Below are 12,602 nucleotides of genomic sequence, written 5' to 3' on the forward strand. Positions count from 1 at the left end.
TATTATGGCGCAGTCTCAGTACAGCTTGTGGGTTGGGGTCTCTAGTACTGCCTGGGGTTCGTACTTGTAGTACAGTACACTTTCTTCGATCAACTGGTATTTCCTTGCTAGCTTCTGATGTGTTATCCTGGCTACCTGGTCGTGTCTATGAGTGTACTCAGTCTGGATGAACATCTTGCATCCCGTGGTGATGTGTTGGATCGTTTCTGAGGCCAGGTGGCATTGTCGACATCTGTCATCGAATACTCCGGGCTTCTTGGCGATGTATTTTCTATAGTTCCTGGTGTTGATTACCTGGTCTTGGATGGCGAGCATGAATCCTTCAGTGTCGTGGAAGACCGTCCCTCTCGTGAGCCATGCATTGGAAGCAATTTTATCTATGTGACCTTGATGGAAATCATTGTAGTGTCTGCTATGGAATGTCTTCTCTGCCCGTCTTTGTAGCTTTGTTTGTACCTCCTGGTTGGGGGGAATCTTCGCTTAGATTGAGTGGGGTATACCACTTGTCTACTTTATGGCCTGGTGAAGTGCTGCTGTGTGTGTCTGGAAGTACTCTTTCAGGTTAACTACCGCTGTCTTCTGTTGCTCAATGAGGTCTATCAGGCCTCTTCCTCCTTCTTCCCGGGCAATTGTCAGTCTCTCCGCGGCAGCTTTCGGGTGGTGTTGGTGGCTCTTGGTTATCATTGTCCTTGTCTTTCTCATGATATCATCCAGCTCGGTGTTAGTCCAATCTATGACCCCGAAGGAGTATGTTAGCACTGGGGCTGCATAGGTGTTTATGCCTCTAACTGTGTTCCCACCATTCCGCTTTGCTTTCAGCTGGCTTCTGAGTCTCTAATGGTATTTTTCGGCCAGGCAGGCCTTAATTTCCTTGTGCTGTAACTGCTGAGCCTGTATCATCTCCATCCCTCTGCCATGGCTTCGATCTCTTTACTAGTCTGCAGCTGGTAGTTTCGGTTGACTAATTTTCCCTGCCGCAGTCCTTATGTCTTGCATTTGTCTAGACCAAATTCCATCCTAATATCCTTGCTGAATTCTTCGGTGATCTGGAGTAGTTGCTGAAGGTGCTTCTCAGTTCCCGCCTAGAGCTTGATGTCATTCATATACATCAGGTGGGTGAGGGTGTACAGGTTCTTCCTTCCTTCTTTGAGGTTATATCCGTACTTACTACTGTTGAGCATGGTGGATAGCGGGTTAAGTGCTAGACAGAATCACAATGGGCTCAGGGAATCTCCCTGAAAGATTACTCTCCTGATGGGGATTGGCCTGGTTGTGATGTTTTCGACCATCATGGTGGTACTCCATTTCGCCATCGTTTCTCCAAGGAAGTTTGTCACTATCCGATTGACTTTGTAGATTTTCAGCGCCTCTATTAGCCAGCTATGAGGCACGGAGTCGAAGGCCTTGCGGTAATCGATGTAGGCTGTGTACATGTTGCGGCGCTTCTTGTATGCTTGGTCCATAACCGCAGCATCTATGGTTAATTGCTCCTTGCATCCTTTGCTCAGCCGCTTGCATCCTTTCTGCTGTTCGGCCATTATGCTCTGGCTCTCCAAGTGTTCTGTTTTCTTCCTGGTTATGCAGCTGGTCAGGAGCTTGTACATTGTTGGGAGGCAGGTGATTGGCCTATATTTCGCCGAGTTTCTTGTATCTTCGTCTTTAGGCTTCAGATATTGATTCCTTGAGTGAGAAACTTCGGGATTGTCTCTGGGTGCCTTATCATTTGGGTGAACTGCTCTGCCAGGTGCTTGTGTGTGCAAGTGAGCTTCTTGTACCAGTAGTTGTGGACGTTATCTATTCCTGGAGTTCGCCAGTTGTGAGAGTTCTTGATCGTCTGTTTTACTTCTTTTTCCCGAATCTCCCATCCTCTCATTTCTTGTACGACCTTAGTTTTCTTGCGATCTAGTTCTATCGAGATGGCTCGGCTGTTATGTTTTACTTCCCTGCTCCATATGTTTCCCCAGAAATCCTCAATCGTCTCCTTCTCGGGTGGTCCGTTCCCTTGTTTCCCGTCTTCCGAGATTCCTGTAGAAACCTCTTTGGTCCTCATCGAAGATTTGGTTGTTTATTTTCCTCTTGGAGCTCTCTTTGTATCGGCGTAGTCTCTTGCTGAGTGCAAGGAGGTTCTGCTTCAATGTGTCCAAGTACTCTCTTATTCTCTGATTTTTTGTCTCATGTTTGCTGTGGACGCTGTCTCTCTTGAGGATGCTCTTCCCTTTTCCAATTAATTTCTTACTCCTATTGCCCCGTTGGTACTGGGTCAATTGGCCTATCTTCACTCTTAATTCTTCTGTCTTCTGCTGAAGTCTTCTTTCCCAAGCTGGTGGTGCCTTCTGTTTTCGGTTCTTCTGCTTCTGGTCTCTCGCTTCTCTTCCATTAATCCTCGTGGCTGCTACCGCAGCACAATACACGGCTGTATCGATGGCCTCCAGTATTGCACCATTGCTGTCGAGGTAATGCGGTATTATGTGCCGATGCAGGTGGTCTGTGACTCTCTACAAGGTTCTATTCGGCCTCTGCTTCGGTATCACGTGAGTCTTTGTAGGGTCCATTCCTTCAAATTCTGTTAGTGCCTTCTTCCACTCATCCTCTATTCTGGATATCATGCCCTTGTCTGTTTCCACTTCAGTTGCTGCGGGTTGTATTTCCTCTTGCTCTTCTGCCTCTGGTTCGGCCATGGTATGTTCTTCCTCCTCTGGTTATTATAATTATTATTATTATTAGCCATATGGTACAAGGAAGCCTGAGGCTTATGCTGCACCTGGCAAAAAAAAAAAAAAAAAAAAAAAAAAAAATATTCTGAATTACCCAGAGAGAGAGAAGGGAATCACCAAGAAAGAGAAGAATGATGATATCCAGCTCAGGACGCTGGGTGTGCCAAGCCCATACTCACCAGATGTGAGCGCCTGGGGTTTGGTTGAGAACGAAACCCCTATTTTTAACATTATGTCTATGGGATTTAATTCTCGCTTTATGTGTTTTCGCTTTACGAGCGCGCGCTAGGAACGAATTAACTCGTAAAGTCGAGAACGTCTACCCCAGGGGCTCACATCTGGTGAGGGGCTTGGCACACCCAGGGCTCCGAGCTGAATATCATCATTTTTCTCTACTTGGTGATTCCCTTCTACTTTTGACTCTCTCTCTCTCTCTCTCTCTCTCTCTCTCTCTCTCTCTCTCTCAGGGTAACTCGAGAATTTTTTTTTTTTTTTTTTTTTTGGCTGGTGCAGCATGAGCCTCAGGCTTCCTTGCACCATATAGCTAATAATAATAATAATAATAATAATAATAATAATAACTACCTGTATATGATTTTTTTGTTCAACTGATTAAAAACTCCCGTAAATTTTAAATTATCGATTCCCTACTTTAGATTTTCGACAGTAGAGGTCGTTCAGGTGTTTATTTATGTGTACAGCGGGTAGTTGAACGTGTGTACGTAGTTTTGTATTGCCATTTATGTTGAACTGTTCCGTTTAACTTTAGTTTTAATGAAATCAGCTTCGAAAGCAGCAAAGGATTTGAACGATACAATCGAACAGCTAGCTAAGCCGATATCACCACCTGAAAAAAATAAATCAAGTAAAGTTTCGCTTAATTTATGTGCGTATCGATGCGCAATTGTAGCAATTATTTGGTCTTCAGTTTCTATTCCAGTGGCAGTTTTGATTCTGTTTCAGTTAGCACACGAAGATAATTTTCAGGAACCACTTCTAAACAGTTTACAACATACAGATGCAGAACTGTTTGAAGAATTGGATTCTGACCATGACGGGAAATTAAATTTATCTGAATTTTCGTCGTTTGTGAACAATTATACTTATAATTTATTGCTATGGGGAAGAGGTCGAAACTCGGAGTCTTTGGTAAGCCGAACATCTACAAAAACCAATAACCTAAAAAAAAAAAATGAATGAATTTGATTATATTACTAGAAATAAACCGTATTTAGCAACAATTTCAGGAATAAATGCTTTATCTTCCAACAAATAAGTGTGTCATTTACTATTATACTCCAGTTAGTATTGTTTTTCATATGTGATATCAAAAGTTTATTTTCGTGAACGGATTTGCATGTTGTGCAGGCCGAAAAACCTTGATTAACTCAAGTAGGAACAAACTTTTTTTCTTCACACAAGTTCGATTAACTAAGCCATGACTCAAGAGACTTATTTTTTATGAATTGTTTCATTCTCCAATGGGATTTAGACTCAGACCCCCTCTGTTCCTAAATGAGTGACAGCAAAACAACTGGACTGTCATCAGGTCACTTGTTTTTGTAGAGAATTTCTATTTAAAGAACCCTTCCAAACTGAAGTCTGTTGCTTGACTCCGGATGTTCCAATGAAAATCAGTCTCCATCTTAAGAATTCATTTTGTCATGTAATTCTAGTTATTTTAAAGTATTATCAGGACCGGATTTACACATAAGCTAAACAAGCTACAGCTTAGGGCCTTGCTTAGGGCTGCCATCCGTCTTCATTTTCCTGGACATGTCCTCATTTTTTGTGTGTCATGGACTGTCCGGAAGGAATTTGTAAAATTTTGAAAATATCCGGAATTTTGGCTCTTAAAATTTGGAAATCTTCTGATCCTTATCATTGGTAAAATTTCTAAGGCATACACCAATCAGCCTTGCGGAAGTAATTCCAAGAACTCCACTTCCGGCTGTAAGCAACACAGATTGAGGAGTTTGACATTTTGTTCGTGCAGTTTGACTTTTTCACTCCATTTTTTTTTTATTCTCTTTTACATTCTTGGTGAGTAGACAACTCGAAATAAATTTTCTCTCGTTATTTATTTTACCTGAAATTCATTCTAATTAAGTGAATTTATTCTGAGTTAAAATTACCATTCCACATTTTTTTAATTAAGAGATCTCACTTTTTCTGTTCTTCTTTGAGTAGTTCGCATAAACAATAATTTGATTCATCCAGCTTCAATTCGTTGTATTTATTTACAAGTAAGCATAGTTTTTGTATGCGATATTTCATAATTATCAGTTGATAAAGTAATCAGTCACTTCTTCAAATCATTTTTTATTTCTACTATTTAAATTAAAATAATTCCTTAATTTACATAAATTCAGGAATACCCATTATGCCAAAAAGGAAGTGCAAGTTTACGGACGACTTGACGATGAAATATCCAGGTTTTCAAAAGGAAGGAGTAGATGAGGAGGTGGAATGCATCGTTTGCAGTCCAGAAAGCTACATCTCAGTTGCTAACAAGGGATCAGGTGATTTGAACATCCACATGAATTCAGAGAAACATAAGAAGAACATTAGATTCAGAAAATGTTGCAGCAAGGTAACGGACTTTTTATTAATCGCCCCTAAAAGGCTTGATGCAAGAGTTTGTTGCTGAAGGAACCCTTGCCTTTCATATAGTGGCGCATCACCACAGCTATAAATCGATGTCTTGTACAGCAGAATTATTAAAGTCGATATGCTCTGATTCAAATATTGTTAGGAGGTTATCTTTTGCAAAAACAAAGACTGATGCTATAATTAATTCTGTCTTATCAGTCCATTCAGTTGAAGATGTTAAGTCCCTTCAGAATGTACAGTTTTTTGGAGTTTCCACTGATGCCACTAATCATGGATTTTTGAAAATTTTCCCTATTCTTGTGCATCATTTTGACTTGGTAAATGGTGGCTCAAAGGTTAAGCTAATAGAATTAAATAGCAAGTCAGATGAGACTGCAGTTACTATTTCTTGTGTGAGACCTTGTGTAAAAGTGGCCTGGATAAGAAAAATATTGCATTTGGTGGAGATAATTGTAACACCATGTTTGGAGGAGTGTGGAGATAATTGAAACACCATGTTTGGAGGAGTATGGAGATAATTGTAACACCATGTTTGGAGGAGTGTGGAGATACAATGGGAATAATGTATTTTCAAATTTACAAAGATTATTTGGTCGATCGCTAATAGGAGTGGGTTGCCCTACCCACATTCTGCATAACTGTATCCAGCATGGAGCAGACACAATTGATGTAGATATTGACTTCATTGTTCTTAAGATTTCTAATCATTTCAGTGTTTACACTATACGTGTTGAAAACCTAAAAAAATTATGTGAACTTACAGAGGTTACCCATAAAAAAACTTCTGTATCATAGCAGAACATGCTGGCTTTCTCTATTACCTGCAATTGAAAGGATTATAAGTATTTATCCAGCCCTAAAGTCTTTCTTTTTGTCTCAAGAAACCCCCCAAAATTTTAAAACTTTTCTTTGAAGATGAGTTTAGTTTTTTTTTTTTTTTTTTGTAGTTGTTGGCGCATAGGCTTCTGTGGCCATAATGCACCTCCCAAGGTTTTTGCAGTACGATGATCCAAGCCCGAGGCAGGAATCGAACCCGCGACCTTTGGGTTGCCAGGCAGGCACTTTACCCACCCGGCTAGCCCGGTCGGCAATGTGAGTTGTTTGTTTGTTATTTGGTTTTTAGGAGCGTTAGCAACTAAGGCCATATTGCTCCGGGATATGCGGTGGTCATTCCCTGACCTTTCCACATCCTCCGTATTTGGTGATGACGGGCTCAAACCCCGGTCTAATCAAGAAGCGTGTACTACGCAGTGCTGCTCCTTCCCACCTGGCTACGGAGGCGCGCGCAATGTGAGTTTAGTGAAACTTCTCTTGTTCATTGCTGAACTGTAATGTCATTCTTCAATTCACATATAATGAGCATTGAAAGGAATGACAATTCTTTGACAGAAGTTATTGAGGCTCTTGCTTCCATAAGGGATATTCTGTCAGAAAGAAGTAAATGTCAGTTAATTTCCCTCAGAGTGAAGGAAATGTTGGAGAAGAGGCAAGAAGAAGGCTAAAACAGAGAAATATGGAGTTTTCAGAAGAAATATCCAGAACTTATATTCATCATGTACTGAATACTTGGACATGTGGTTGAAACCACTGGAAAAAGTTTCTTCATTCAGGTGGATGTCTTTAAGAGAGCCACTTGAATGAGATTGTGTGGTTTCAACAATTTAGGTACCTTCATACAAAAGGAGTGTGTGCGTGGATGATGTGAAGTGATTTGATCAGTTTTGTAATTTAAAAAAAATTCGTAGCCGAAATTAGGGATACTGACATTTCTGTTCCTTGTAATGTAAGATGGGCTAATTATTTTAGCCACTGTAAGAATAAAGAATTTTTCACAGAGCTGTTAATAATTGCTCAATTTTTCTTTTCCATACCATCACATAATGCATTTATCGAAAGTCTGTTTTCAATGATGTAGATGCAGTGATTTAAGGATAGAAATTCGTTTAGTGTGGATTCAATTAAGGGACTAATGCTTATAAAATTCAATTTCAGTGACATGCTGTGTAAAGATTTACATTCATATTTATCCAAAAACACAGATTTACAGAGAAAAATTGCATCAGTGCCAAAATATAAAAGAATGTAGAGAACAGCAAATAAATTACGCTGAGAAAAAAAAAGTATTTTTTTCATTCATACCATAATTAAATTTTTTGTGTATCATTTTTTAAGAATTAAGCAATTCACATAAGAATGGTAAGTGTGAATTCTGTTAATTTAAGGGATTTGAGCTATTCGATTAAAATATTTAACATGTTATTACTTTGCCAGTGACTGTGCTATTACCCTATTATCATAATAAACAGTTATTAAAGGCTTAGGCATTTTTGAAAAGACTGTAAGAGAATGTAAGCTTTTTTTTGGTAAAATAGGGAAAGGCATCCTCAAAAGTCCCGATTTTTCTGCCCAAATGTCCTCATTTTTGAGGTTAGAGAGGTGGCAGCCCTAGCCTTGCTCTATCCTAAAAAATCCTTTTTTAATATTGTCACAGGTGAACTGTAAGCGAGAAGGGCCTCATACATGTTATAGCTTAGGGCCACAACAAGTTTAAATCTGGCCCTGAGTATTATCATGCATGAAGCAGATTATTATCGTTACTCAAGAAGGGCCTTCAGAACTGAAATGTATAGCCACTTTATTTCAAATTATTTTAAAACAATTTTCTAAATTTGTATTAAAGTGGATCCATGCAAGAGCACGGTTTTATGTTAACCATCTTTCAAGTTTAACTGTTTGCATAATGTATACACTCCTGCCTAAAAGTTTAATCACATTTCATTTTTCTTAATTTTCAAAGTTTTTATTAAAATAGGACGATCTGTTTGCCAATTTTATTGATATATTTTTTCTGTTATATATAAAAATCAAAAAAATTAAATAATATTTAAGGAATTTCTAGAATATTCAAGAATATTATAGATGATTCTAGAATATTCTAGAAAGTGGTGGTATTGTTTCAATATTATAGAAAATTGTGCATGATTCTAGAGTGTTTGCAGTAATATAAATGGAGGAGTAAGAACTGTAACTTATAAATCAAACACCCATCATTCAGAAAAGTGTTTTTATGAGTTTTATGTGTTATGGCAAGAAATAAGGAACTGAGTGTTGAAAAGAGAAATTCTATTATAACTCTGTATAAAGAAATGAGAAGTGTTGGCAAAAAATCTAAGTACTCCATTTAAAGGAGTACAAATTATCATTCAATGATTCAAGGAGACTGGCAGTTTAAAGGACAAACCATGATCAAGATGACTGCACATAACAGTGAAAGCACAAGTTGAGACCATAATGCTGATTTCTAAATGCAATCGACCACTTACTGTACCTGAAATCCAAGCAGAGTTCAATAGGAGCAGAGAAACTCTCGTAGCTACATCCACCATAAAACTCTGGATTAAACAAGCAGGACTTGTGGTCATGTAGCTGTCCGAAAACCTTTATTGAAACTGCAATATTGAAAGAAATGGTTGGCTTGGACTAAGAGCCATCAATGTTGAACAATTGAACAGTGGAAAATTGTAAAATGGATGAATCCAAATTTGAAATTTTTGAATCGAATCATAGAGTTTGTGAGACAATCAACCGAAGTAAAAATGCCACATTGTTTAGTGCCTACAGTCAAGCACAGTGGTGGTTCCATCATGATCTGTGGTTATCTGTTTTTCTGGAGTGGATAATCTCATCAGAATAGAATGAATTTTAAGAAAATAAGACTATAAAAACATTCTTGAACATAATGTATAATCCCTTTGTGAAAGAAATTTTATATTACAACAAGACAATGACCTGAAGCATAGTTATAAGCTGTGCAGGGACTTTCTAGCAACTAGACAACAGGAGGGGATATTGAAAATTATGATGTGGCCACTCCAGTTACCTGCTCTAAACCCAACAGAGCTTTTATGGGATCATCTAGACCAGTGGTGTACAACCCTTTCCTGCACAGGGACCATAAATCAAAGATCATTTCATTTCATGGGCTGCACTGAGTGATTTGATAAAAATTAGTGAAAATTACATTTTCAATGAAGTGTACTGTGTGAACACTTTTGTGCACCCACCAAGATCAAGCAGAAGGCATGCCATAATTGGAGTCCTGCAACATTTTGATAGCACCTTGTATATACACATGCTTCTGGTTGGGTATGCGCATATTTTATACAAAACATAGATAAAAGAAACAGAATTGATGACACATGGCTTCATAACTTCCAATGCTCTCACATATTTGCCGCAACAGGCACCAGCCCTCGTGGGTAGCACAATTGATAAAATTGCCACCCTCCCCACACTGGGTAGAAAAGACCTCAGTTCGAATCCCGTCGATGACATGAGGAATTTTTATAGGCCTTTTTCACAACAACGTGGCTGAGTTAGTTGGTCTTGGGCGAGAGTAGTATGGGTTTTTTCCCCCTGGAAACTCGGGGTTTTTTAACCAGCAAACAGAAAATTGATCACAGAACACACAATTTACGGAGCAATATAGCTTTAGTTGCTGATGCTCCTAAAAACCCTACTACAACAACCAACACCTCGGTCTTTTAAATTCATTTATTTCCACTTATTTTAGCATCAAATGTACATGGTTCTTGAAATAATTAACAAAATTTAAAATGCTGTTTTAGTTCACTTTTTGCTCGGGCTGCATAAAAATTATTTGCTGGCTGGATGCGTCCCGCGGGCCGTAGGTTGGACACCATTAATCTAGACCACGGATTCCCAACTTGTGTTCTGCAAACCCTAGGGTTCTGCCAATAACATTTGAGGTTCCGCATTAAAATTAGTTTTTGAGTTCAAATTAATAAAATAAAAATTTATTTAAATAAAGTTTCAAAAATTATTAATATTCCATAGGGAGAGGGGACCTGCGAGGCGCACATTTGTGGAAAATAAAATCTGGTTAGTCTAACGGTGGATGAAAGAATCAAATACTTGCATTCGATTCTCCCACCACTAGTTGAGTCAATCCCTGATGAAATCATCTGTAGTGAGGTGGGGCACAGTGGTACCACATACGAGCTGGCATATCAGTCATAGATCGGTGGTGTTTTGCACTGCAATCATTTTGTGATGTCTTATGTACTTTTCATATAAAAAATAAAGTGGGCATCGTATTAATTTATAATATTACGATTGTGTATATCCCAAATTAAAATAGCATGCATCGTTTTTTAAGAGGAGTTTTAAAAACAAGTGTAGCAAGCAGTTCAGCTAAGTCATAAAAAAACGTAAATATGACTCAAGTTATTTATTACTCAGATTCACGACCACAGGAAATTCCGAGGCCCCAGATGCATTATGTATATTATACAATAAGATCTTATCAAATAGTTCATTAGCACCATCTAAATTGCACAGACATTTTGAAACGAACTATTCAGAATATAAAAATAAAGATGTCAAATTTTTTGAAAGAAAACTTGAGTCTCTTGACAAAACTAAACATTTTATGTCGAAAATGTTGTTGGATAACGAAAGGGTAATAATAGCTTCCTACAAAGTAAGCTACCATATAGCCCTCACAGGTGAAGCACATACAATTTCTGAAACTCTAATAAAATCATTCATCAAAGATGTTCAGTGTATGTTTGACGATCCTGTCAACAAATTCATAAAATTTCTTTCTCAAATAATACAGTTTCACGCAGAATTCGTGATATGGCTGAGGATATTGAGCAGGAACTTATTTTAAGACTTCAGTCATGTGATGAGTACTTTTACAATTAGATGAAACAGAGTACAGAGTATTTTCGGGTCTAACAGCACCAGGGATTTACACCATCTCCACATATGTTCTTTGTATCGAGGAACATATTCTGTCAAGGCCAGAAGTTTAAAAGTGTGTGGGTCATGTGTTGTACCCCTTGTTCATCTGGCTTGTTAGCCACCAAGCCCCTAATGGGACCCAATGTTTATGTACTCCGTCACGGGGAGGCCAGCCAGGTGTTCCCTTAAAGTTTGCTCTGGCAGGTCCTGCCACCTACTTTCCTGAGATTTCAGTAGCTAGGACCTTATTAGATGAGACAACGGACATTGCAAACCTATCAATTTTATTAGCATTAGCAGAGGCATACGATGCAAGAAAGCAAGCTTATGCAGCATCAGCCAAAAAAATTCTCTCTCATTTCATCCCTCCATTCATTCCAAATGCCTGTCCAGCTCAGCCTTAAATTTATTTAGGCTATCAACTTCCACAACAAAAGATGGAAGTCTGTTCCACCAATCAACTACTCACTGGCTAAAGACAAATTTCTGCACATCTATTCTACAACTGTCTTTCCTCAGTTTGAAACTGTGTTCCCTCAGGTTCTTAATCTGAGCAAGAGGAAGAATCCCATCAGCATTCAAATTGCTCAACCCATTCAAGGTCTTATACACCTCAATCAAGTCACCTTGCATGTGCTGCAATTTGCAGAACTTAAGCCTTTCTTGGTAAGAGCAACCCTTTGTTCCCCTCACCAATCTTGTCCTTCTTTTTATTCATTCTAGCAACTCTACATCCTTCCTAAAATGAGGCCTCCAGACCTGTACACACTACTCTAGGTGTGGCCTGACCATTGCCGTGTATAACGGGATAATCACCTCCCTGTCCCTGCTAGCAAAATTCCTATATATCATTGACAAGATTCCATGACCTGCCCTGGCAGCCCATCTGCACTGCTCAGCGAACTTCATATTTGACTGCACAATTACCCCCAGGTCTTTTTCACTTTCCACTTCCCTGAGTGTGCTGCCACACAGTTAGTATGTTTCTTTGCATCCTTTGTCAAAGATTTCTCGTAATCTGCCTTCGCCCGCCTAACTTCCTTTGTGACTTGATTACAGACTAGTTTATATCTGCCATAGGCTTCTGTGTCAGAAGCCTATGGCAGATATAAACAAAATATTCCCGAGTTACCCTGGAGAGAGAGAGAGAGAGAGAGAGAGAGAGAGAGAGAGAGAAGTAGAAAGTAATCACCAAGAAAGAGAAGAATGATAATATCCAGCTGAGGATCCTGGGTGTGCCAAGCCCATACTCACCAGATGTGAACCCCTGGAGTTAGATCTGTGTGACACCACATCTCAGATATCCTAACAATATCTGCCTTTGATGCCTTGACTAGCACTTTAAGCTCATCAAATTTATTAACTATACTCCTAGCATTGGTGTACATGCAAGTATACATGCACCTGTTCCTACTCTTAGTTACCCTAACACAGCTCATGTATTTACTTGTTCCACTATGACTCCCAGCAGGCTTGGAAATCTCTATTACCTTGCTTTCCAGGAAA

General features: G+C 39.0%; 1 protein-coding gene across 1 annotated transcript in view; it reads left to right on the plus strand.

Moving 5' to 3' along the window:
* The window catches only part of LOC150085058 (selenoprotein N-like), a 58,383-nt gene that overhangs the window by 16,282 nt on the left and 29,499 nt on the right, over window positions 1-12,602 (plus strand). Inside the window, exon 2 of the mRNA XM_090376451.1 lies at window positions 3,678-3,863. Within this exon, the coding sequence (XP_090232577.1) occupies window positions 3,678-3,863 (186 nt within the window). The remainder of the gene's footprint in view (window positions 1-3,677; window positions 3,864-12,602) is intronic.

The sequence above is a fragment of the Mastigoproctus giganteus genome, chromosome 6 (genome assembly GCF_048544385.1).
Source record: "Mastigoproctus giganteus isolate SK-2022 chromosome 6, ASM4854438v1, whole genome shotgun sequence".
NCBI lineage: Eukaryota > Metazoa > Arthropoda > Arachnida > Uropygi > Thelyphonidae > Mastigoproctus > Mastigoproctus giganteus.